The sequence below is a fragment of the Choloepus didactylus genome, chromosome 19 (genome assembly GCF_015220235.1).
Source record: "Choloepus didactylus isolate mChoDid1 chromosome 19, mChoDid1.pri, whole genome shotgun sequence".
Taxonomy (NCBI): Eukaryota; Metazoa; Chordata; class Mammalia; order Pilosa; family Megalonychidae; genus Choloepus; species Choloepus didactylus.
The window spans coordinates 35,608,653-35,632,173 of NC_051325.1; the positions used below are offsets into that span (position 1 = coordinate 35,608,653).

Consider the following 23,521-nt stretch of genomic DNA (forward strand, 5'->3'; position numbering starts at 1 on the left):
GGATATGACAATTGCCTCCCTATTGTTGTCGGGCTGTAGTTTTAGACCAGGTAAAAGAGGAAATATAGATCCCAGTGTCTTCCTTCTAAGGGGTCTGTATCATGCAGGACAGATACTTCTGTCCAAAGCAGTGGCCTTGACCCTGACTGTACTTTAGGATCACCTAGAGCAGTGCTGCTTAAACTTTAACTTGAGTATCTTGCTGAAATGTAGATTCTGATTCACTAGTTCTGGGGCAGGGCCAGAGAGTCTGAATTTCTAGCAGGCCTCCAGATAAAGCTGGTAATGCTCTCCAAAGAACTCATTTTCAGTAGCAAGGATCTAAAGACCTTTTAAAAATACTGAAGCCAGGCTCCATCTCTTAGAAATTCTGACTTTTAACTGATCTAGGTTCAGATAGATCTAGACATTCAAATAGTGTATAAGAATGATAAATGTTCTTAGGGATTCTCAACCTTTCTATGGGTGTCAAGCACTCCTTAAATGTTAGGTGTTTTTTGTTTGTTTGTTTTGTTTTGTTTCAGATTTTCAAGTGGATACTGCAAAGATTAAGAAGTATAGTATAGTATTTATTAAACTTGGATGTAAATGGATGGTTTCATAATTTTATAGATCAAAGGTTGGTTGGTGTTTATTATTAATTTGTGTGATAAGGATTTATTGAATACCCTCATCAACAAAGCTAGACAGCGATTATTGCTGGTGGAGGGGACGGCAGATACTTAAATGACCATGAGAAGTGCTTTAGTAGGGCCTTAAACAAGAACAGGTTAAAATATTTGTCAAATAAATAAGCAACAATTTTTTATTGTTTTTATGCAATCTTTTTATAGGTGTGAAAGTTTATTTGGGTATCGGGTAATGTTTCTATCCTCTTGCCTCTAGTGCCATCCTAAAGATATTTACAAAGTGTCTTGGAAAGTAAGGGAGGAAGAGAATAATTCCTCCTGTGGGAATCTGAGCAAGGTTCTTGAAGGAAGAAACATTTCAACTGGACCTCAAAGGGTAGGTAGGACCTGAATAGGGTGAGTCCAAGTATCAGAAACAGCCTGAGCAAAGGCTTAGAGACAGCCTTGTCTGAGCTGGTAGGAGAGGGCAGGGATGACTGCTGGGGCCCCTGAAGGCTTAGGAAGGAAAGGCGGGAGGTAACTGCTAGAAGGCACCTTGGGGCCAGCAGGTGGAGGTCCTTCCACACCAAGCTAGGATTATTCTAACCTAGGTGTTCAGAACAGTGAAATTTTCTTTCCTTGTTTTGATATTTTTCTTAAGTGGTTTAAATGCTATATAATCACCAAAGAAAAATTAGAAAATACAGATACACAAAAAAGGTCATCATTCAGATAAACCATTTTGCCTTCTAAACATTTTCCCAAAGATAACTTAAAACAAAAAAGGGAATCCTGCTTTTTCTACTTAAAACTAAAGCTCAAATATTTCCTATCAAGAAATATAGCTCTGCATCATCATTTTAAATAACTATATAAATGCAGAAGTGGATATACCATAATTTTACCCATTCCCCTAATACAGGACATTTTGATATTATAAGAAGTGAACTATTCTAGAAGTAGAAATGCAGGATCAACGAGTATTGTACTTTGGGGCGGGGGGAGGAGGGGTTTTTGTACAGAGTGCCAAATTGCCCCCCCAGTTCTTGTGTATAGTCCCTTCATCCATATGAGACATTTTAATATCCAAAACTGACGGTGTTGTTTTGGCAAAGTCATTAGTTTTAAACTGAACTTCTAAATTGCTTTTGATTGCCAATTTAAGTATTATCGGTTATGTTCAAAGATTATAGCCTAATATTGAAATGGCCATCGTTATTTCTCATCTCTTTATCCTTCCTCTAAGATAAATTGATGACTGGTTTGTTGATATATCTTTGTGTGAAAATTGTCTGTTTTCTGCATAGTTTTTTAAAAATTCACGTTTGGGCTTTTTTTTTTTAACAACTTTGAATGGCAGTTTATGCCAGTAATACAATATTTTTCTTTCTTATATTTTGATTAATTAAAATTCAGATACAAGAGGAATTATAGGAAAAGAGGAAGCAGGGTTTAGGTCTTCCACATGTGTGTTCACATTCTACGAACTGATAAATGAGTGTTCTAAAGAGGGAGGGCCAGATTCTTCAAATAACTGATGAAGTGGAGGAAATCCTCTTATCAAGAGGAAATCAGTTGCTGTAACCAGCCCAAAGTTGGTAGGCTTTCCATCACAATTCACGAAGAAGGAATAAAAATCTATTTGTTATTGTATTCAAGGCAGAGCCATAACATTAAACCGTTCCTTTTGTAAATAGATAAAATGTCTCAGAGGGAAGTCCAAGGACCTGAGTGTCTCTGGGGAGCTGGAGTAAGAGGGAGTCTTCTTTTTCATAGTATAACCATTTATATCGTTTGAATTATTCACCTGAAATGTTTTACTCTTTCACTTTTTTGTTTTAAAGCTAGTTTTTTTTTTTAATTAATTATTAAATTTTAATTATTTAGAATAAATGTTACTAAAGATAGAGTCTTCAGATCTAAAATTAGCAAATATAGTTTGGGGGTAGATTTAAGTAATTCACATAGCTGTGGGTAGGTACTCAACATAGATACTATGTTATATGAAAAATCTGGTTAAACACCTTTTTTTTTAACTTTGAAATACTTTCAAATTTATAGCACAGTAATAAAAAATAATACCCTTACCTCACCCAGATACCCAGTTACAAAAATAATACCCATATCCCACCCAGATACCCAGATCCACCATTTTTTTTTTATCTTCATTTTATTGAGATATATTCACATACCACACAGTCATACAAAACAAATCGTACTTTCGATTGTTTACAGTACCATTACATAGTGGTACATTCATCACCCAAATCAATCCCTGACACCTTCATTAGCACACACACAAAAATAACAAGAATAATAATTAGAGTGAAAAAGAGCAATTGAAGTAAAAAAGAACACTGGGTACCTTTGTCTGTTTGTTTCCTTCCCCTATTTTTCTACTCATCCAACCATAAACTAGACAAAGTGGAGTGTGGTCCTTATGGCTTTCTCAATCCCATTGTCACCCCTCATAAGCTACATTTTTATACAACTGTCTTCGAGATTCATGGGTTCTGGGTTGCAGTTTGATAGCTTCAGGCATCCACCACCAGCTACCCCAATTCTTTAGAACCTAAAAAGGGTTGTCTAAAGTGTGCATAAGAGTGCCCACCAGAGTGACCTCTCGGCTCCTTTTGGAATCTCTCTGCCACTGAAGCTTATTTCATTTCCTTTCACATCCCCCTTTTGGTCAAGAAGATGTTCTCCGTCCCACGATACCAGGTCTACATTCCTCCCCGGGAGTCATATTCCACGTTGCCAGGGAGATTCACTCCCCTGGGTGTCTGATCCCACGTAGGGGGGAGGGCAGTGATTTCACCTTTCAAGTTGGCTTAGCCAGAGAGAGAGGGCCACATCTGAGCAACAAAGAGGCATTCGGGAGGAGGCTCTTAGGCACAACCATAGGGAGGCCTAGCCTCTCCTTTGCAGCAACCGTCTTCCCAAGGGTAAAACCTGTGGTAGAGGGCTCAACCCATCAAACCACCAGTCCCCTATGTCTGTGGTCATGTTAGCAACCATGGAGGTGGGGTAGGCGAATACCCCTGCATTCTCCACAGGCTCCTCAAGGGGGCACTACATCTTTTTTTTTAGCTTGTTTTTCTTTTTTTTTTTTTTTTTAACTTTCCCTTCTTTTTTGAATCAACTGTATGCAAAAAAAAGTTAAAAAGAAAACAAACATACAATAAAAGAACATTTCAAAGAGACCATAACAAGGGAGTAAGAAAAGGACAACTAACCTAGGATAACTGCTTAACTTCCAACATGTTCCTACTTTACCCCAAGAAAGTTACCTAATATAGCAACATTTCTGTGAACTTGCTCCTACTATATCCATCAGAAATTAACAGACCATAGTCATTCCTGGGCATCCCCAGAACGTTAAATAGCTAATCTGTTCTTCTTGGATTATTGTTCCCCCTTCCTTAATTGCTCTCCATTGCTAGTTCCCCTACATTCCACATTATAAACCATTTGTTTTACATTTTTCAAAGTTCACATTAGTGGTAGCATATAATATTTCTCTTTTTGTGCCTGGCCTATTTCGCTCAGCATTATGTCTTCAAGGTTCATCCATGCTGTCATATGTTTCACGAGATCGTTCCTTCTTACTGCCGTGTAGTATTCCATCGTGTGTATATACCACACTTTATTCATCCACTCATCTGTTGAAGGACATTCGCAGATCCACCAATTTTAACATTTTGCCACATGTGCCATATTATTCTATTGATTCTTCTGTCAGTCTGTCTGTCTATACATCAATACATCTTCTGAACTCTTGAGTGTTGATTTTATATATATGTTCCCTGAACACTTAATACTGCCATGTACAATTCCTAAGAACAAAATATTCACTTATGTAACCAGTTATCAAGTTCAAGAAATTTAACATTGATATAGCTTACAGTCTTTATTCCAATTTTTTCCTATGTCCCAATAAAGTCCCTTTGAGCCTTTTCTCCTGCCTTACTAGATCCCATCCAAAATCATGTATTTCATTTAATTGTCATTGTCTCTTTTGTTCTTTTTTTCTTTCTAATTCTGGGAACAAATATACAACATAAACTTTCCCGTTTCAACCACTCCCAAGCATACCATTCGATGAGATTAATCCCACTCATAATATTGTGGTACCTTTACCACCTTCCATTACTAAAACTTTTTCAGCTTCCCAAACGGAAACCTTATACCCATTATGTGTAGAGTAATGTGCCAATTATGCATTAACTCCCCATTGCCCCTGCTCCCCCCAACCCCTGCAACCTGTACTCTTTAATTTCTTTCTCTGTGAGCTTGCATATTCTCTGATATTGACTTTATAGTTACCATAAAGCTTAAATTTAGCATCCTAAATCTGTAACAGTCTCATTTGTTTGATACCAACTTAACTTTAATAGTATATATAAACTATGTTCCTATATCCCTCTGTCCTCCCACCTTTATATAGTTCTTGTCATAGATAACATGTTTATACAGTATGGGTCCAAAACCACTGATTTATTGTTACTTTTTATGCATTTGACTTTTAGATTCTGTAGGAAGTAAAGAGTGGAGTTACAAACCAAAAATACAATAATACTGGCATTTGTATTTACCCAATTTGTTACTCTTAGCAGAGAGCTTTATTTTGTCACGTGACTTTGATCTGTTGTCTATTGTTCTTTTTAAGCATCTCTTGTAGGGCCAGTCTAGTGGTGACTAACTCCCTCAACTCTAATATTTCTGGAAATGTCTTAATCTCTACCTCCTTTTTGTAAGATTGTTCTGCCAGATACAGAATTCTTGGTTGGCACTTTCTTGCTTTCAGCACTTTAAATATTGTCATCCTACTGCTTTCTTGCATCATGGCTACTGATGAGAGAAATCGGCATTTAATCTTATTGAGGCTCCTTGTAGGTGCCACATTGCTTCTTTCTTGCAGCTTTCAGAATTTTCTCTTTAGCTTTGGCAGTCGACAGTTTGATTAAAATATGCTGCAGCATGGGTCTATTTGAGTTTATCCGGTTTGGTATTTGTTGAACATTTTGGATGTATATCTCTTTCATTAAATTTGAGAAGTTTTCAGCCATTATTTCTTTCAATATTCTCTTTGCCCCCTTTCTTTCTTCTCTTTCTGTGGATCCCACAATGCATGTGTTGGTACATTTGAGGGTATCCCACAAGTTCCTCAGGCTCTTGTTCACTTTTTTTTGTTCTTTCTGCTTCTCAGATGGAATGATTTCAATTGTCTTATCTTCAGGTTCACTGGTTCTTTCTTCTGCCAGCACCAGTCTGTGGTTGAAACCCGCTGGGGAATTTTTAATTTCTGCTACTGTGGTCTTCACCTGTGTTTGGTTCCTTTTGATAATTTCCATATCTCTGTTGATATTCTTCTCTTAGTGCTCATCTATCATTTTCTGGATTTCCTTTAGTTCTTTGTCCATGTTTTCCTTTAGCACTTAAATCATTTTTAGGACCATTTTTAAAAAAGTCTTTGTCTTGTATGTTCCAGGTCTCTTCTTTTCATTGATGGTTTCTGATACTTTAATCTTCTCTTTTGCCTGGGGCCTTCATTTTCTGTTTCTTTGTATGTTTTGTAACCTTTTGTTGAAAGCTGGAGATTTTGATATTTTAATGTATTACCACTGGAATTTAGACTCTGAGGTGTCAGTTCCTTAAACTTGTATTTGGCTAGGGTTATGATGACATAGCTTTCCTTGAATGCAAGGGGCGAGCAAAAAATGGAAAAACAGAGAACAACTTTCTAGTCTTTGCAGACTGACCTGTCCGGGTGCCCTCCTTCAGGGCTTATCCATACAGTGAGTTTAGGGAATAGCTCCAGGCCAAGGCATAGAGGCCTCTGGTCCTTTCCATGCATGTGTCTTATCTTGGACATGTGTGCATGGCCCTAGGAATTCACCCGTTTACCTGGTTCCAAATGTCCCATCTTCCCCAGGAAATCATTTCTTTGGTCCTGGACACTGTATGTTCTACAGCCAGCAATCCTTTGCCCCAGGCAGCATGACTGGACTGTTCTCCCACAGTGCTGGAAAGCTCAATGAGCTACTTTCTACACACAGGGCAAGTTCTGGAATGGCAAGTCCCTTAGGTCACCACTAGACAGTTTGGGCCAGACATACATACTCCCAGTATCTGCACAAAGGTTACTTTGCTCCCTCTGGAACTGAGACCAGGGATCCACCTTGGGATCATGGGCATGTGGGGTAGAGGAGGGGCCAGCCAGGGCACCATGAAGTCCTACTGCTTTTAAGCAGCCTTTTCTTGATTTGGCACTTGCTCTCTTAGCACAGTCTTTTTTTTAAATGCAGTTTTATTGAGATATATTCACATACCAGATAATCATCTGAAGTGTACAGTCAGTGGTTCTTAGTATCATCATGTAGTTGTGCATTTATCACCACAATCAATTTTTAACATTTTCATTACTCCACAAAAAAATAAAAATAAGAATAAGAATAAATATAAAAAGAACACCCAAAACTTCCCATAACACTTATCCCCCCGTATTATTTATTTTTTGTCTTTATTTTCTTACTTGTCTGCCCATACAGTGGATAAAGGGAGTGCCAATCACAAGGTTTTTACAATTACACAGTCACACCGTAAAAGCTATATAGTTATACACACATCTTCAAGAATCAAGGCTGCTGGATTACAGTTCAACAGTTTCAGGTATTTCTTTCTGGCTGTTCTAATACACTTAAAACTAAAAGGGTATCTACATAATGCATTAGAATAACCTCCAGAATGACCTCTCGACTCTATTGAAATCTCTCAGCCACTGAAACTTAGCATGGTCTTTTAATTGTTTTCTGGAGCTTTGAGAAAGATGTTTCTGCCAGTCCTTGTTTATTGTTCAAAGCTTCTGGTGGGGAACAGAGCCCTGAAGCGTCTCACTTCGCCATCTTGATTGGCTAGTCATTTTATAAAAGCCTTACTCACTCGTGTTGCGTAAGATGTTAACACTAAGGGAAGCTGGGTTAAGTGTATATGGAAACTCTACAATTTTTGCAATTCTTTTGTAAATCTAAATCTGTTTCAAAATAAAAGGTTAAAAAAGAGAGAGGAAAAAAATACCTCTTTCTATACTGAATCCTTCCCCATGAGGCAATTTTGTACCTTTTAGTCTTGTCATTTCTTCCTGCTCTCACTCCTAATTCTGCTGAGCTCCTGATTACCAAATACAATATACAATACAGCTGTCTTAACAATTTTTTAGTTTTTATTGGGGTCCAACTATTTCATATTTTAGTGAACATCGTAACTGATCAAGTGGCAGATACTTATAGAAGTTCACAACAAATCAGTGGAAAAGCTCTATGAACATATTGCTTTTAAGACTTTGACCAAGTATGTATACATAAAAAGTATAGTGAGCTCAGAACTTTATACTTTTAAAACTGTATTTTCTCAACTTATGGTCCAGGTAAAAATGCAGATAATTCTACATTTTTGACAAGCCCACTTGGTGATTCTGATGCCCTTTAAAACTGGGATTCAGAAAGAATCATCTCAGTGTGTGTGTGTGTGATAGTTTGATGGTGGAGGTGCTGCAGAGGAGGCTGTGACGTTTTCTGGGAGGGAGGAAATGAAGGTCAAATACAGCAGCAGCAGTAAAGTAGAGAGAAAAGGTAGATGCAGAAGCGCAGTTCAGTTGGTGGTTCAGGTGTGAGGGCAACAAAAGTTGATTGTTCCTATGAGGCTGAGGGCGGGGGATCAGGTACCTCTTCTAATTCCTTGAGGGGGTAAAGATCTGTTATTCAAAAAGGGAAAGAGACACTTTGGCCAGCCAGCAGTGATGGGGAGAATTTCTTGAGGCAGAAATTGTTCTTTCTTGCTTTTGATTCCCAGGCGACTACCCTGCAGGCAGATATTTACTGAGTGTCTTCTCTGTGCCAGGCACTGTTCATGTCGTTGAGGAGGCTGACCCTGCTCCCACTGAGTTTACATTCAAGTGGAGGGGACAGATAATATGCAAATAAACAAATATATGTTGTACATGGCAAATAGATAAGCCCCTGAAGAGAGATAAAGCAGAGTAAGGAGAGAGTAAGAAGATGGAGAAATGGGTCATGGAAGTTCCCAGGATGTTGTTTGATAGAAGGTCATCAATGAAGACTTCTCTGAGGAGCGACGTTTGACAAAGACCTGGATGAAATTGGGGATGAGAGGAGCAAAACAGGTGTCTGTGGGAAGGGCATTCTGGTAGAGGGAACAGTAAAGGCAAAGGCTCTGAGGGATAGAAGAGGGCTTGCTATGATCAGAGGGCAGCAAAGAGGCCAGTGTGGCTGTTGACAGTGAGGAGGAGAGTAGGAGGTGTTGAGGTCAGTACAGTTTTGGAGAGGGCTTATAGGCTAATATATTGGTAAAATAGGAGCTTCCTGACAAAGCGAGCTTGCTGCTATAAAAAGAAAGAAGAATATATATGCAGGGCCCCTCTGACGAGCTGGGGGAAAATGCAGAAATACTGGATGTCCCCACCTGGGTTATTACTGATATTCTCACAGACATTGAGGTCTGACAATTTGGTGTGCCGAGCACTTGATATTGGGGCTTGCTCTTACGAAGCTTGTTGCTGCAAGGGAGAGGCTAAGCCTACTTGTGGTTGTGCCTGTCTCCCCGAGTGCCTCTTTGTTGCTCAGATGTGGCCCTCTCTCTCTCGGCAGATGAATTCACCGCCCTCTCCCCTACGTGGGACCTGACTCCCAGGGGTGTAAATCTCTCTGGCAATGCAAGATATGACTCCTGGGGATGAGCCTGGACCCGGCGTCATGGGATTGAGAATATCTTTTTGACCGAAAAGGGGATGCAAAATGAAACAAAGTTTCTATGGCTGAGAAATTTCAAATGGAGTCAAGAAGTCACTCTGGAGGGCATTCTATGTACTATACAGATATCCCTTTTTAGGTTTTAGTGAATTGGAATAGCTAGAAGCAAATACCTGAAACTATCTAACTGCAACCTAGTAGCTGTGATTCTTTAGGACGATTATATAACTATGTAGCTTACATGGGGTGACGGTGTGATTGTGAAAACCTTGTGGCTCACACTAGGTTTATCCAGTGTATGGATGGATGAGTAGAAAAATGGGGACAAAAACTAAATGAAAAATAGTGTGGGACTGGGGGAATTATTTGGATATTCTTATTTACTTTTATTTTTTATTCTTATTTTTATTCTTTTTGGTGTAAGGAAAATGTTCAAAAATTGATGGGGGTGATGAATGCACAACTTTGATGTTTCTGTGAGCAGTTGATTGTACACTATGGTTGATTGTATGGTATGTGACTGTATCTCAATAAAACTGAATTTTTTAATTCATTTTTATTGACATACAGTCACATACCATGCAGTCATACAAAGTGTACATTCAGTTTGTTCACAGTACCATTACATAGTTGTGCATTCATCACCAAAATTAATTTTTGAACATTTTCATTACCACACACACTAAAATAATAAGAATAAAAATTAAAGTGAAAAAGAACAATTAAAGTAAAAAAGAATACTGGCTGCCTTTTTTTTGCACCCATTTTTCTACTCATTCATCTATACACTGGACAAAGGAGAGTGTGGTCCATATGGCTTTCCCAATCACATTGTCACCCCTCATAAGCTGCATTTTTATACCATCGTCTTCAAGATTCATGGGTTCCAGGTTGTAGTTTGATAGTTTCAGGTATTTACTCTAGCTATTTCAATTCATTAGAACCTAAAAAGGGTTGTCTATATTGTGCGTAAGAGTGCCCACCAGAGTGACCTCTCGGCTCCTTTTGGAATCTCTCAGCCACTGAATCTTATTTCATTTCCTTTCACACACCCCTTTTGGTCAAGAAGATGTTCTCCATCCCACGATGCCCAGTCAAGATTCCTCCCCAGGAGTCATGTTTCACGTTGCCAGGGAGATTCACTCCCCTGGGTGTCAGATCCCACATAAGGGGGAGGGCAGTGAGTTCACCTGCCAAGTTGGCTTAGCTAGAGAGAGAGGGCCACATCTGAGCAACAAAGAGGCATTCGGGAGGAGGCTCTTAGGCACAATTATAAGCAGGCCTAGCCTCTCCTTTGCAGCAACAGTCTTGCCAAGGGCAAGTCCCGTGATAGAGGGCTCACCCCATCAAACCACCAGTCCCCTATGTCTGTGAGCACATCAGCAACCATCGAGGTGGGAAAGCCCAACACCCCTGAATTCTCCACCAGCTCCTCAAGGCGGCTCTGCATATTTTTTTCTTTTTAATTAACTTTTTTTTTAATTATATAAAAAAAAAGCAGTAAAAAAACATTTCAAACTTAACAAGGGAGTAAGAAAAAGACAACTAACCTAAAATAACTACTTTATTTCCAACATGTTCCTACTCTACCCCAAGAAATAACGTAATATAGCAACATTTTTGTGAACTTGTTCCTACCTATATATATATCTCAATAAAACTGAATTTTTTTTTTTTTTTAAAGGGAGAATTAGTGGAGCCTGTGGAGTTTAATTTCTTGCTAGCTGCATTGCAGAGAGATACAGTATGAAATGGCTGAAAGAATTATTGATCCAAAAGTGGGGAGTTGTGACTCTTAAATTAGTTTTTCCTTTTGCCCAGGTGTTAATTGCTTGACTTAATTTGTAGCTCAGTTCTGAAAATGCAGAATTGGCATCTTGTAGCACTCTTGGGAACATTTGGGAGGCAGCACTTACAAGTGCCCAGGCTTCACAGAGGGAGGACTAGGCTGGGCCTGTTAAGACAGACGTGAAAATGGTATGATTTTATCTGCCCCAGGATGATTTTTACCCCTTTCCCCCATTCCAATTGGAGCCTCTCTTCTTCCAAGTAGGATTGCTTGCCATGGTCCCTGCTGCTTCTCTCTCTCACATGTGAAACAAGCGCCTTCTATGTCCCTGGGGTTGCACCAATCAACTTCCATCAGAACGACCCTGTAGAAATCAAGGTAAGTGTGTTCTTGACTGTTGGAGCCTGACTGGAAGACTGTAGTGAGCTGTTCATGTACATCCTGTGGTTGCAGAGGATAAAAACCAGTGTGGGACCCTGTAAAAAAGAGGGTTTGCTGCATGCTGTGTGGGCAGAAGTAGGGTACCCTGGGGAACCCGGCAGTTCCAGGACCTTTGCCTCTGACTCTCCATCTCTCCCCGCATCTCTCTTTCTTTCTCTGTCTCTGGCTCAGTCTCCGTTTCTAGCTCTTTCTTTACCTCCTCTCTGTGTGTGCATGTGTGTGTGTCTCTCTCTTGTTTGCTTTTACTCTCCATGTTCTGACTCTCTGTCTCTGTATGTATATGTGTCTGTCTCCATCTCGTCTGTGTCTCTGTCTCTCTTAACATGCCTCTGGTATTTCTGCCTCTCTCTTTCATCCCTCTTTCATTGGCTGCATCCTCCTCTCTGTTACCAGCCTTCTCTGCGTAACTCATAGCATCTGCTCATACACAGCTCATTATAGCCTCTTTGACTTGTCACTTCTAACTTCCACCACCCTGGATTCTCCAGTTCAGTGTTGCCAGACTGTTCTGTAGCTAAGTGGTGGCAAATGAGTTGATTTTAAGTGATTCACTTATTTTAATAATTATTTTCTTATATAGGAAAATATAGCTGGTACATCAGTTCTAGATTTCATGACTGTCGTTGGTTTTCCATTTTTAATGGAGATATATAAATAGTATTTAAGTAAAAAATGAATCAGATGCAAATAAACTGTAGAATATGTGGTAAGTAGATAAGGCAAGTAGACTACGAGGTAAGTAGTAGATAGGGCAAGTTGTGTTTCAATGATCAGAGTTTGGGAACCATTGTTCTACTTCAGTGTCCAGAGAGAAGCCATCCAACTAGGCCAGCTCATCTTTTCAAGCTAGATGCCCACCTTTGGGCCAGTCAGCTGTGGCAGGGGTGGGAGGTTGGAGGGAGTCACTTAGCATAAAATATGGTTGAGCAGGGACAGTAGGCAGGCTGGCACCTTGATTAATGTCTCTGCAACAATGGACCCTGGTGGCATTCTCAAACCCCAGAGTGGGGGAAGTCATCTTGGGTCAGGTTTCCCAGGAAATGGACTCTGAGGTGGAGATTTTTGTTCAGGAGATTTATTTGGGAGACTCTCAGAGTCAGCATTGATGAAGGAAGCAGGATTGGGCAGAATTGGGAGAAGTTGAGCAGCTATCTTGCAACAAAGGTGCATTGGAAGCTCTGGGGCTGGCATTCTTCACAGTTGTTCCAAATTGAGGGCAAAGGGATGGGATCTCTCCATAGCCCTGCATGGACTGGGCATTGGATTCAGACTGCCCCAGAGAGGGAGTGTGACCTTATACGACGGTTCCCAGCTGAGTTCCTTCCCTCAGCTGTAGGGACCCCCTCCACCATCACCCAAATATAACCACTGCTAGTGCTTTGGTATATTTTTCATAATCTTTTTTTCTGGGCAGTGTTCTCACCCTTCTGTAAATCTCCGACTTCTTAACTACCATATTAGTACTCAATAAGTAATTAATAGTTGAAATTTTTAAGTAGTTCTTCAGATTCTCAGTGATTCTATGAAAGGAGTAGCATAACTTTAGAGAGTTACGAAAATAAATTCTGCTCCTAAAATAAACATGCATTTCTTGCTTCATTACTATGATAGTAGAAACCACATATTGTTATGTGCAAAAGCAAAGCAATGTGGTTGCATGAAAAAGAGTTTTTACCCTGTCTTGAGCATCACAGTGTTGGAAAGGAGAAGCAGAAAGCACGAAAGTCACAAAGAGCCATCCATGTGACTTGCTGTCATGTACATGCCCCTTTGTTTGCCATGACTTTTTAGGTATTAGCAGAATTACAGATTACTATATCTCATGCTCATTTGGGCCATTAAATACTCTGACTATCCAGCGGGGGCTCAACCACTTTATTGGTTAAAAATTTAAATACTGCATTTGTGGAAAGATTAAAACTGTCATGAATCAAACTCTAAAAGGACCGAGTCGTGTTCACTGTGGTGGCACCAGTTCCTAGTACATAGCCTAGCAGAGGAGATAAATATGTCTGATGAATATTAGAAACTGTGTTTACATAGTAACCAATAAATGCATTATTGTGAGTGCCTCTCTTCCTTGGGGCAGTCAGACTTGTAACTTGCAGAAACAGTAATTAATATCACATTTATTGAGAGTTATTTATAAGGCAGGCAGTATGCCTGGATTTGCTCAGGCTGACCCCTAAGAACCCGCTGAGGTAGATACTGCATTATCTCCATTTTAAGGAAAGTAATGCCCAGGGAAGGGAACTGACTTGCCAGGTCACATGATGAGGAAGAGAGAGGGTTAGTGCCAATCCCCATCTCTTTAGCTATTGCAGTGCCCTTCCTCCCACGTACTCGGTCAAGAGCCCTCTCCAGAGCAGAGCTTGTGGCATCCGGAGACAGAGGTGGCTCTGCCTTCCAGTCCTGCCACACTGGGGCTGTGAGAGTGGGATACCTTGGGTGGAAAGAGAGAGCAGGGGGGAAAGTAAAGGTGGGATTCAGTCTCTTTGTAATGTGGAGTTACATTTTCTGATTGTCCAGAGAAAGAGACTTAGAGAAGACAGAGAAAAGAAACACAAAGTAAAACTGTTCTAACAGACAAGAACTTTTTGGCCATTTTTTCCAAGCAGTTCATGAAATGCTTAGTTGAGGTCCTCAGTTTCTCAGTCCAGCATCCAAAGTGTTTGCTCACTTGGAGGCAAGACCTGACCTGAACTGACACAAGGCTTTTATTGATTTTATTTAGCTCATTGAGTATGACTGTGTAGTCATTGTTTAATCATTGCATATGGAGTACTCCAGACCCCGCTTGGAGAGTGTTAGAAAACCTATGATATGTATACCATATTACCCTTCTAAAATCTGAAAAATTTCAATGCAAGGGCTTCAAATAAGGGGTATGGCCCTGGATTCTAAAAAATAATTACATTTTTAGATGATATGTGAAGAGTGGCTGATAGTTCGTATATAGTAAAGCTAATTTTAATCAATTTAATTAATTTAGATTTTAATTTTTTTGCAGCATTTTGATTACTTCAATTTTTTTTTTTTTCATTTTTATTGAGATTGTTCAGATACCATACAATTATCCAAAGATCCAAAGTGTACAATCACTTGCCCCTGGGTACCCTCATACAGCTGTGCATCCATCACACTTAATTTTTGTTCAATTTTTAGAAACTTTTCATTACTCCAGACAAGAAATAAAGTGAAAGATGAAAAAAGAAAAAAAGAAAAGGAAACTCTAATCCTCCCCTATCCCTAACCAACCCCCCTCAATTTTTGACTCCTAGTATTGATATAGTACATTTGTTACTGTTTATGAAAAAATGTTGAAATACTACTAACTGTAGTATATAGTTTGTAATAGGTATATAGTTCTTTCCTATATGCCCCTCTATTATTAACTTCTAATTGTATCGTCATACATTTGTTCTGGTTCATGAAGTGATTTCTAGTATTTGTACAGTTGATCATGGACGTTGCCCACCATAGGATTCAGTTTTATACATTTCCATCTTTTGACCTCCAATTTTCCTTCTGGCGACATATATGACTCTGAGCTTCCCCTTTCCACCTCATTCACACACCATTCAGCGCTGTTAGTTATTCTCACGTCTTGCTACCAACACCCCTGTTCATTTCCAAACATTTAAGTTCATCCTAATTGAACATTCTGCTCATACTAAGCAACCACTCCCCATTCTTAAGCCTCGTCCTATATCCTGGTACCTTATATTTCATGTCTATGAGTTTACATATTGTAATTAGTTCCTATCAGTGAGACCCTGCAATAATTGTCCTTATGTGTCTGGCTTATTTCACTCAGTATATTGCCCTCGAGGTTTTGTCATCGACCCATTTTTTTTAATATGGTTTTGTTCACTCACCATACATTCCATCCCAAGTAAATACTCGAAGGTTTTCTGCATGGTCATACATTTATGTGTTCACTACCTTCACCACTATCTATATAAGAGCATCTACATTACTTCCATAAGGCAGGAGGGAGAGTCAAAGAAGGTAGAGAGGCAAAAGAAAGAGGGAAAAAAAGAAAATGACAGCTAGGAAGCAGCAAAAGGAAAAATAACCTTAAATCAAAGTAGAATAAAGAATCAGACAATACCACCAATGTCTAACATGCCTCTCCTATCCCCTCCTCTTATCTGCATTCACCTTGGTATATCACCTTTGTTACATTAAAGGAAGCATAATACAATGATTCTATTAGTTACAGTCTCTAGTTTATGCTGATTGCATCCCTCCCCCAATGCTTCCCCATTTTTAACACCTTGCAAGGTTGACATTTGCTTGTTCTCCCTCGTAAAAGAACATATTTGTACATTTTATCACAATTGTTGAATACTCTAGATTTCACCAAGTTACACAGTCCCAGTCGTTATCTTTCCTCCTTTCTTGTGGTGTCTCACGTGCTCCGCACCTTCCTCTCTCAACCGTATTCATAGTTACCTTTGTTCAGTGTACTTACATTGTTGTGCTACCATCTCCCAAAATTGTGTTCCAAACCACACACTCCTGTCTTCTATCACCCTGTAGTGCTCCCTTTAGTATTTCCTGTAGGGCAGGTGTCTTGTTCACAAAGTCTTTCATTGTCTGTTTGTCAGAAAATATTTTGAGCTCTCCCTCATATTTGAAGGACAGCTTTGCTGGATACAGGATTCTTGGTTGGGGGTTTTTCTCTTTCATTATCTTAAATATATCACACCACTTCCTTCTTGCCTCCATGGTTTCTGCTGAGAGATCCGCACATAGTCTTATTAAGCTTCCTTTGTATGTAATGGATTGCTTTTCTCTTGCTGCTTTCAGGATTCTCTCTTTGTCTTTGACATTTGATAATCTGATTATTAAGTGTCTTGGCGTAGACCTATTCATATCTCTTCTGTTTGGAGTACGCTGCGCTTCTTGGATCTGTAATTTTATGTCTTTCATAAGAGATGGGAAATTTTCATTAATTATTTCCTCTATTATTGCTTCTGCCCCCTTTCCCTTCTCTTCTCCTTCTGGGACACCAATGATACGTACATTACTGTACTTTGTTTCATCCTTGAGTTCCCGGAGACGTTGCTCATATTTTTTCATTCTTTTCTCCATCTGCTCCTTTGCGTGTAGGCTTTCAGGTGTTTTGTTCTCCAGTTCCTGTGTGTTTTCTTCTGTCTCTTGAGATCTGATGTTGTATGTTTCCATTGTGTCTTTCATCTCTTGTGTTGTGCCTTTCATTTCCATAGATTCTACTAGTAGGTTTTTGAACTTTTGATTTCTGCCGTATACATGTCCAGTGCTTCCTTTACAGCCTCTATCTCTTTTGCAATATCTTCTCTAAACTTCTTGAACTGATTTAGCATTAGTTGTTTAAATTCCTGTATCTCAGTTGAAGTGTACGTTTGTTCCTTTGACTGGGCCATAACTTTGTTTTTCTTAGTGTAGGTTGTAATTTTCTGTTGTCTAGGCATGGTTTCCTTGGTTATCCAAATCAGGTTTTCCCAGACCAGAACAGGCTCAGGTCCCAGAGGGAAGAAATATTCAGTATCTGGTTTCCCTGAGGGTGTGTCTTAGAAAATTGCTCCACCCTTTGATGCCTCGGGTCACTGTGCTTTTCTGCCCAGCAGGTGGCACCTGTCAGTCTATAATTCTTGGCTGGTGTGAGGAGGTATGGCCGTGTTCCCCCAGACTCTGGGGTCTGGTTCTGAATGGAAAGGGCCCCACCCCTTTCCTCCTAGAGAAGACAGACCCCCCAGGTGGAGGTCATTAGCATTTCAATGGTCTCGCTCTCTGCTTGTGCTGTCTCCGCCCTTCCCCGAGTCACAGCCCTGGAAACTTAAAATGACTGGGGCTTTCTCCACTGAGCCAAAAAAGAAACAGATAGTCCCCTTCAGACCCAGTCAAGGTGACCCTCCGGCTCTCCAAGGTCAGTCGTCACCCAAAGCCTCTGTCTGTTTTTTGGGGCTGTGTACCTGTAGTGAGCAGTTCACACTCGCTACTTAAAACCGCAGTTGGAGCTCAGCTGAGCTGTATTCGCTTGCTGGGAGAGAACTTCTCTCTGGCACCACGCGGCTCCGCAGCTTGGGCTATGGGGGAGGGGGTCTCCCGACCTGGTTCCGCAGGTTTTACTTACAGATTTTATGCTGTGTTCTCGGGCATTCCTCCCAATTCAGGTTGGTGTATGATGAGTGGATGGTCTACTTTGTCCCCCCGCAGTTATTCTGGATTATTTACTAGTTGTTTCTGGTTTTTTGTAGTTGTTCCAGGGGGACTGCTTAGCTTCCACGCCTCTCTATGCCACCATCTTGCCCCTCCTCCTGATTAGTTCAATTTTATCTAGGGTTTTGGGTTGTCTGTGACTTCCTCCTGAATCTCTTTTAACTTTAACCCAGATATTTGAGTTGACTGTAATCAAACTAATGAATGTTAAATCTGTAAGATTTTACTGTGTATGTACAGTATACCTGTGTTTCTGCTGCATTTGTGTAGCCTGCTCCTTTCATAGAACATTAGGTCAAGATTTCCCAAACTACAGCATACTCATAGTGCATAGTAGCACTAGGTTAAAGAAAGTTAACCAGGTTTCTGTACTACAGCACTTCTCAAAGCCTTTATTATGCTTGTGTATATTGGGAGGTGGATGCTGGTTAATGTGTAGAGTTTGTTCAGGAAGCATCTGTCATCATTTCCAGATCTATATTCTGTGTGCTTGCATCATTTCCTAAACATTCTTCTTCATCATCTTCATTTTTGATGGCTGCATATGCCATTGAATGAATATATGATGGTTTATTGACCAATTTCCTGTTGTAGGGGCTTCTGGCTGTTTTTTTGTTTCTTTGTTTTTCCTCTTATCTCTCATTCAGCAAACATTTAATGATCACCTACTCTTTGCCTAGCTGTATTTATAGGCCCTGGGGTTACAGAGGTGACCAAGACACATGGTCCTTGCCTTCATGGAGTTAAATCTTAAATTCTAGAGGGGAAAAGTGATAAAAAAAAAAAAAAAGAAAAACAGGTGAACTGAATAATTAATTACATCTTGCCAGACTTGATGTGAAGGGAACTAAGAGTACTGAAATGGGGAATGATGGGGGAGTTCCTTTAGACGAGATGCTTAGGGAAGGCCTCACAGGTGAGGGGGTTTAAGCTGAGACCTAAATGTGAGAAGGAGCCAGATGTGCACAGAGTAGGACAGAAGGGAGCTGCAGCATCAAAACCCCATGTGTTCAAGGAATGCAGGAAGACCACTGTGGTTACAAATAAGATGTGAACTTCTTGGTACCTATCATTTGGGGTTATTTCCTTAGCAGATATTTCCCAGATGTGAAATTATTGAGTCAGAGGATATCAACATGTTCAGTACTCTCAGGATGTATTGAACTTGGTTGTGTTTTTAAACTAAATCGCTAACTCAGTCTAAAACAAATTAAATGTAAAATAATTCAGAATTATGCACAGTATGTTCTTCTGTAGTGTCTGCTGCCATTTGGTTTGCTTATTAGATAATATTACCAAATGTACTAAAGATGTATGTGGACACCCTGGGAGGATGCATTGGAATAGTCCTCTTGACCTGGGAGATTTCTGCTGGGTTGAGGAATAATGGCCTCTTTTCTCCTATCAGGCTGTGAAGCTCACCAGCTCTCGAACCCAGTTACCTTATGAATACTACTCACTGCCCTTCTGCCAGCCCAACAAGATAACCTACAAGGCAGAAAATCTGGGTAAGTTCTTCTCACACTGCTGTCAACCTGTCTCAAAGAGGAACCCATATCTTTTCAAAGAAATAATGGCGGTTAACTCTTACGTAATACTTACTGAATTCTAGACACTGTTCTACATAGTTTACATTCATATCAGTGCATTTAATCCTCATACCAGTTCTGGGGAGATAGTTACTGTTTTTATCCCCATTTTATTAGTTAAGTAACTTTCCTCTGGCTGTATGGTTAGTTAATGGTTAAGCTTTGAATCCATACAGTCTGACTTCAGAGTCAAAACACTGTCTCTTTCTTGATTTCTAGATATCCCCTTCTTTCCCATGGCTCTGTCACCTGCTCTGCTTTTAATCGAAAGAGTGAGTGTTTACCTTTGGCCCTAAAGAAAGCAGACACATCACCATAGTTCTTACTAAGCTATGCAGGATGCATCTCAAATAATGTGTGAATCACCCAGAACAGTGTCTGGCACAAATTCTCCATAAATAGTAGTTATTTGATTCTAATTTAAATAATTCTCCAGTTGGCAGAATTTCAGGCTTGAAGGAAAAAGACGTCCATTCAGGACATATTTACTAGTGCTTATTCTATGCTGTCTGTGTGTTAAGTCCTGGAGACGGAAATGTGGAAAGATGTTCTTCTTGGCCTCAAGGAACTTAATAGACTTTCCTTTTCTCTTATACCTTAGGAAGGAGAGAACTGGCTCTTGAGTAGGCCCCTGAAAGAGCTGCCTTCTCTGTAGGGCTACCCATGGCTCAGCTGTTTCTGGAACCTCTAGCTGACAAGTATATCTACTGCCAGGTATTAGAGCTCCCAGATCACCAGGAGGCAGGCCTTAAAGCCAAAGTGGGTAGCCCCACCTCCCCAAAAAACCACCTGTGCCTAAGTCTCGCCTTGTGGTATTGAACAGAGATTTGCCCTAGGGTCTGGTCTGGTCCCACTGACTGGGTTCCTCCTCCTACCTGCCATGTACCCTTCTTTCCTCTCTTCACACCACACCAGGCTCCAGCCACTTGTCCCTGCCTGGGAAGCCTGACCTACTTGGTCCTACAGAACTCCTGACATTAGGCCCCTTAGGGCAGCTCCTCCCTTCTCCTGGGAGCAGGTGTGGATGAGTTGGCAGCCCAAGGCTTCACAGTGGGCATATCTCAGTATAACATTAACCTCTCTGAACCTCTGCCATATCTTCCCTTAAGCTGGGGCAGCAGTTCCTGCCTCATGGAAATGGAGAATTCAGTGTGATCTTCTGTGGAAAAAATTATCCTGCCATATTAAATCACATTCTGCCTTTGCACCGAGCCTCTCTTTGTAGTCTGGGGGCTCTTCAAGAGAAGGGAATTTGTCTTATATGCCTCTCTTCTCAGCTGTTAGCCCAGTGCCTAGCGTATAGTAGGCCTTTAGTAAATGTGACTGTCCTACCTGAGTGGAGTAAAGTCATCCTTGACTGAATGCCCATTGGATTGCAAGCCTCGTACTCTACATCATTGTCATCGCCACCACCACCACTACCAGCACCACCGTCACAATCATTATTAATACTTGTAGGACTCATCTGATGAACTAGACATGTTCTAAGCACTTCTGTGCTTTAACTTATTTAGTTCTCACAACAACCCTATAAGGTAAATACTCTTACTGTCCCCATATTACAGAAAAGGAAAGTGTAGCGCAGGGAGGTGAAGTCACTTGCCCAGGTCACTCACCTAAAGGTGGCAGAATCCCAGAATCCCTGGTTCCAGAGCCCATACCCTCATGTTCCACATTCTGCCCCCATTTCTTAATAGAGGGAACAGTGACTTGAAGGGTTTTCTCAGGGTCAACACTTGCTCAGGGTCATTTGGAAAATAGGAGATTTTAACCCAGGTTTCTTTTTTTAACTCTAAAGCCAAAGTTCTTTTTATTGTCCCAAGCTGCCTTCTCCAGAAAGGCTTATTTGGCCTGTGTGAGGGCTTTGCTCGTGATTCTCACACTGATGGAGAGTCATGGTATAGTCTATATGTTGGAGCAGCTGTGGCAGATGTACTGGATACAATGTCAGACTATCTCAGAGGGTCCACATTCACAGCTTGTTGCTTATGTAGCATGGCTGGCTATCTGCTCCACGCTTTAAAAAGCACACTTCTGTATTGGAAACGAGCCATTGCAGACCAGTATGTCCTCTTTCTTAGTTTTAATTTCTGATTATCATGAAATGATACCTGCCTGACTTGGTCTGCAGCTCTGTTCCTCTCTCTGTTTTCTTCCCCTCCTCAGGCATGCTCCTTGTTGACCCAAAAAGAGGGAGACAGTAGGCATGGTACAGAGGAAAAAACCCAGGGGGTTAGCACTACCATGACCCCCTCATATGATCGAGGGCAAATTACTGTCCTTCTTTGGTCCTTAGCTTTGTCGTCTGTTAAATGGCAGTTGAAGACCCGAGTCATTTCGGCACTAGGCCATGCAAATGTTTTGTTGGTGTCTTTGCTCTCCTCTGACCAGTCCATACCTGGGCTTTGCAGGCTCATCTGAAGACTTCTAAAAGGACGAGGAGGGTATACTTCTTCCCGGTCCCTCTTTACTCTCTCCCTCTCCTAGGTGGTCTCATCCACACTCAAGGCAGAGCTGCCACCACAGCTGAATGGTGCCTCTAGAGTGTTGTACCATGTGACCCTGTCACTTACCACCTCTATACTAAAAACTCACAACTTCATCCACAGCCTTGACCTCTCACCTGAGCCTCAAATCTGGGTATCTACTTGACATCTCCACTTGACATATCCAAACTGAAAATGCCTTAAATCTGAATTTATCATTCTTCCTGTTTTCCTGCCTAGAACCTGTTGTAGCAACCTCAAAGTCTTCCTAACACTTTCTCTCCTCTTTCCACATCTTATTCATCCCTTGTATCCAGTCAGTACCAGGTCCTATAGAATTTTAGCTCCTCAGTAGCTCCTCAATCTGTACTTGTCTCCTCCTTTACCGCAACCGTCATCACTTTCTTGGATGACTAATTGCCATCACCCCCAGTCAGTTCTTCGCACCCTTTATGGTTTCTTCCTAAAATAGCTGGAGTGATCTTTCTTTAATCAGAATCAGGTAACTTCTTCCCCTGCCCCATTGGAAACATGTCATTGGTTTTTGTTGCTCTCTGCATAAAGATCAAGCTTCCAGTGTGGCCCACAGGCCCCATAAGGTCTAGCTCCAACCTGTCTCTCCAGCTCACCTCTTGCTTTCCCTCTTGCTTTCTGCATTGCAAGCACACAGGCCTTTGCAAGTTTCCCACTCTTCACCCATCCCAAGAGAGGCTTTGATATACTGTACTTTCAGCCTAGATTATTCTTCCCCTATCTCTTTATAAAATTAACTCCTCTCTTCCTTTACAGCTTACTTCAAGTACCACTAATTCAGGAGAAACTTTTTTAGATCTACTCCTCCATGTCTAGAACAAGTTCTTCTTGTTATATAATATATTTTCATTATTGTGATTATTTAATCAATCTGTCTTCCCACTAGACCTTAAGCTCCGTGAATACACCTGCTCACCATCATAAATTCAGTTCCACTACTTAGCCAGTGCTCTGTACATGTTGGGGAATGAATGAATGAATGAGAGACGAGGCAGAGAGTACTACATCAAGCAGGTCCACACTTGGTAGGTGAATGTTAGACCAAGTACATGTGGAGGTGTTAGTCCTTTTGGCTTTGGTTGATCTGCTTCAGCTTGCTCTAGTTTCACATCATCATAGTAGTATTGTTAGAATGGTGTGAATGAAAATGCCATTTGGTTTAGTTGACAACCCCTAACTGCTCAGTGCCTCCTAGTATGAGATCTAGCAGCAGGATTCTCTGAGGCAATAGGCACAGAGGGACATTCCAGTTCATTAAAGGTTTGGCTAAAAATCTCAGGTGTTACGTTTCACCCTCTCCCCTCTCTTCCTGAGCCAAGTTCTGAAGATGCAGAGATAAATAGGAAATGATTTTTGCCCTTAAATAGTTCATAGGTAGGGGAGCCAGAAACATAAATGTATCAGCAGATTGTGCAAAGTACCATAAGTGACGTATGAAAAAGTACAGAGGTAGCACTAGACAATGATAGTATCTGTTGTCTACCTACTCTGTGCCTGGCACTTTACTTGGATCAACTTCTTTATTTCTCATTGTAACCCTATGAGATGGGTGCTATTGTCATCCGCATTTTTACTGATGAGGAAATTGAGGCTCAATAAG

General features: G+C 40.7%; 1 protein-coding gene across 4 annotated transcripts in view; it reads left to right on the plus strand.

The window, feature by feature from the left end:
• The window catches only part of TM9SF4 (transmembrane 9 superfamily member 4), a 75,621-nt gene that overhangs the window by 29,849 nt on the left and 22,251 nt on the right, over positions 1 to 23,521 (plus strand). The window contains exons 2-4 of one of the 4 annotated variants that reach the window (XM_037812393.1): positions 886 to 1,005; positions 11,430 to 11,543; positions 19,222 to 19,321. In XM_037812393.1, coding sequence (XP_037668321.1) covers positions 886 to 1,005; positions 11,430 to 11,543; positions 19,222 to 19,321 — 334 coding nt within the window. Of the gene's footprint in view, positions 1 to 885; positions 1,006 to 8,687; positions 8,791 to 11,429; positions 11,544 to 19,221; positions 19,322 to 23,521 lie in introns of those variants that run through there. The other 3 variants (XM_037812394.1, XM_037812395.1, XM_037812396.1) reach the window with 3 other exon arrangements.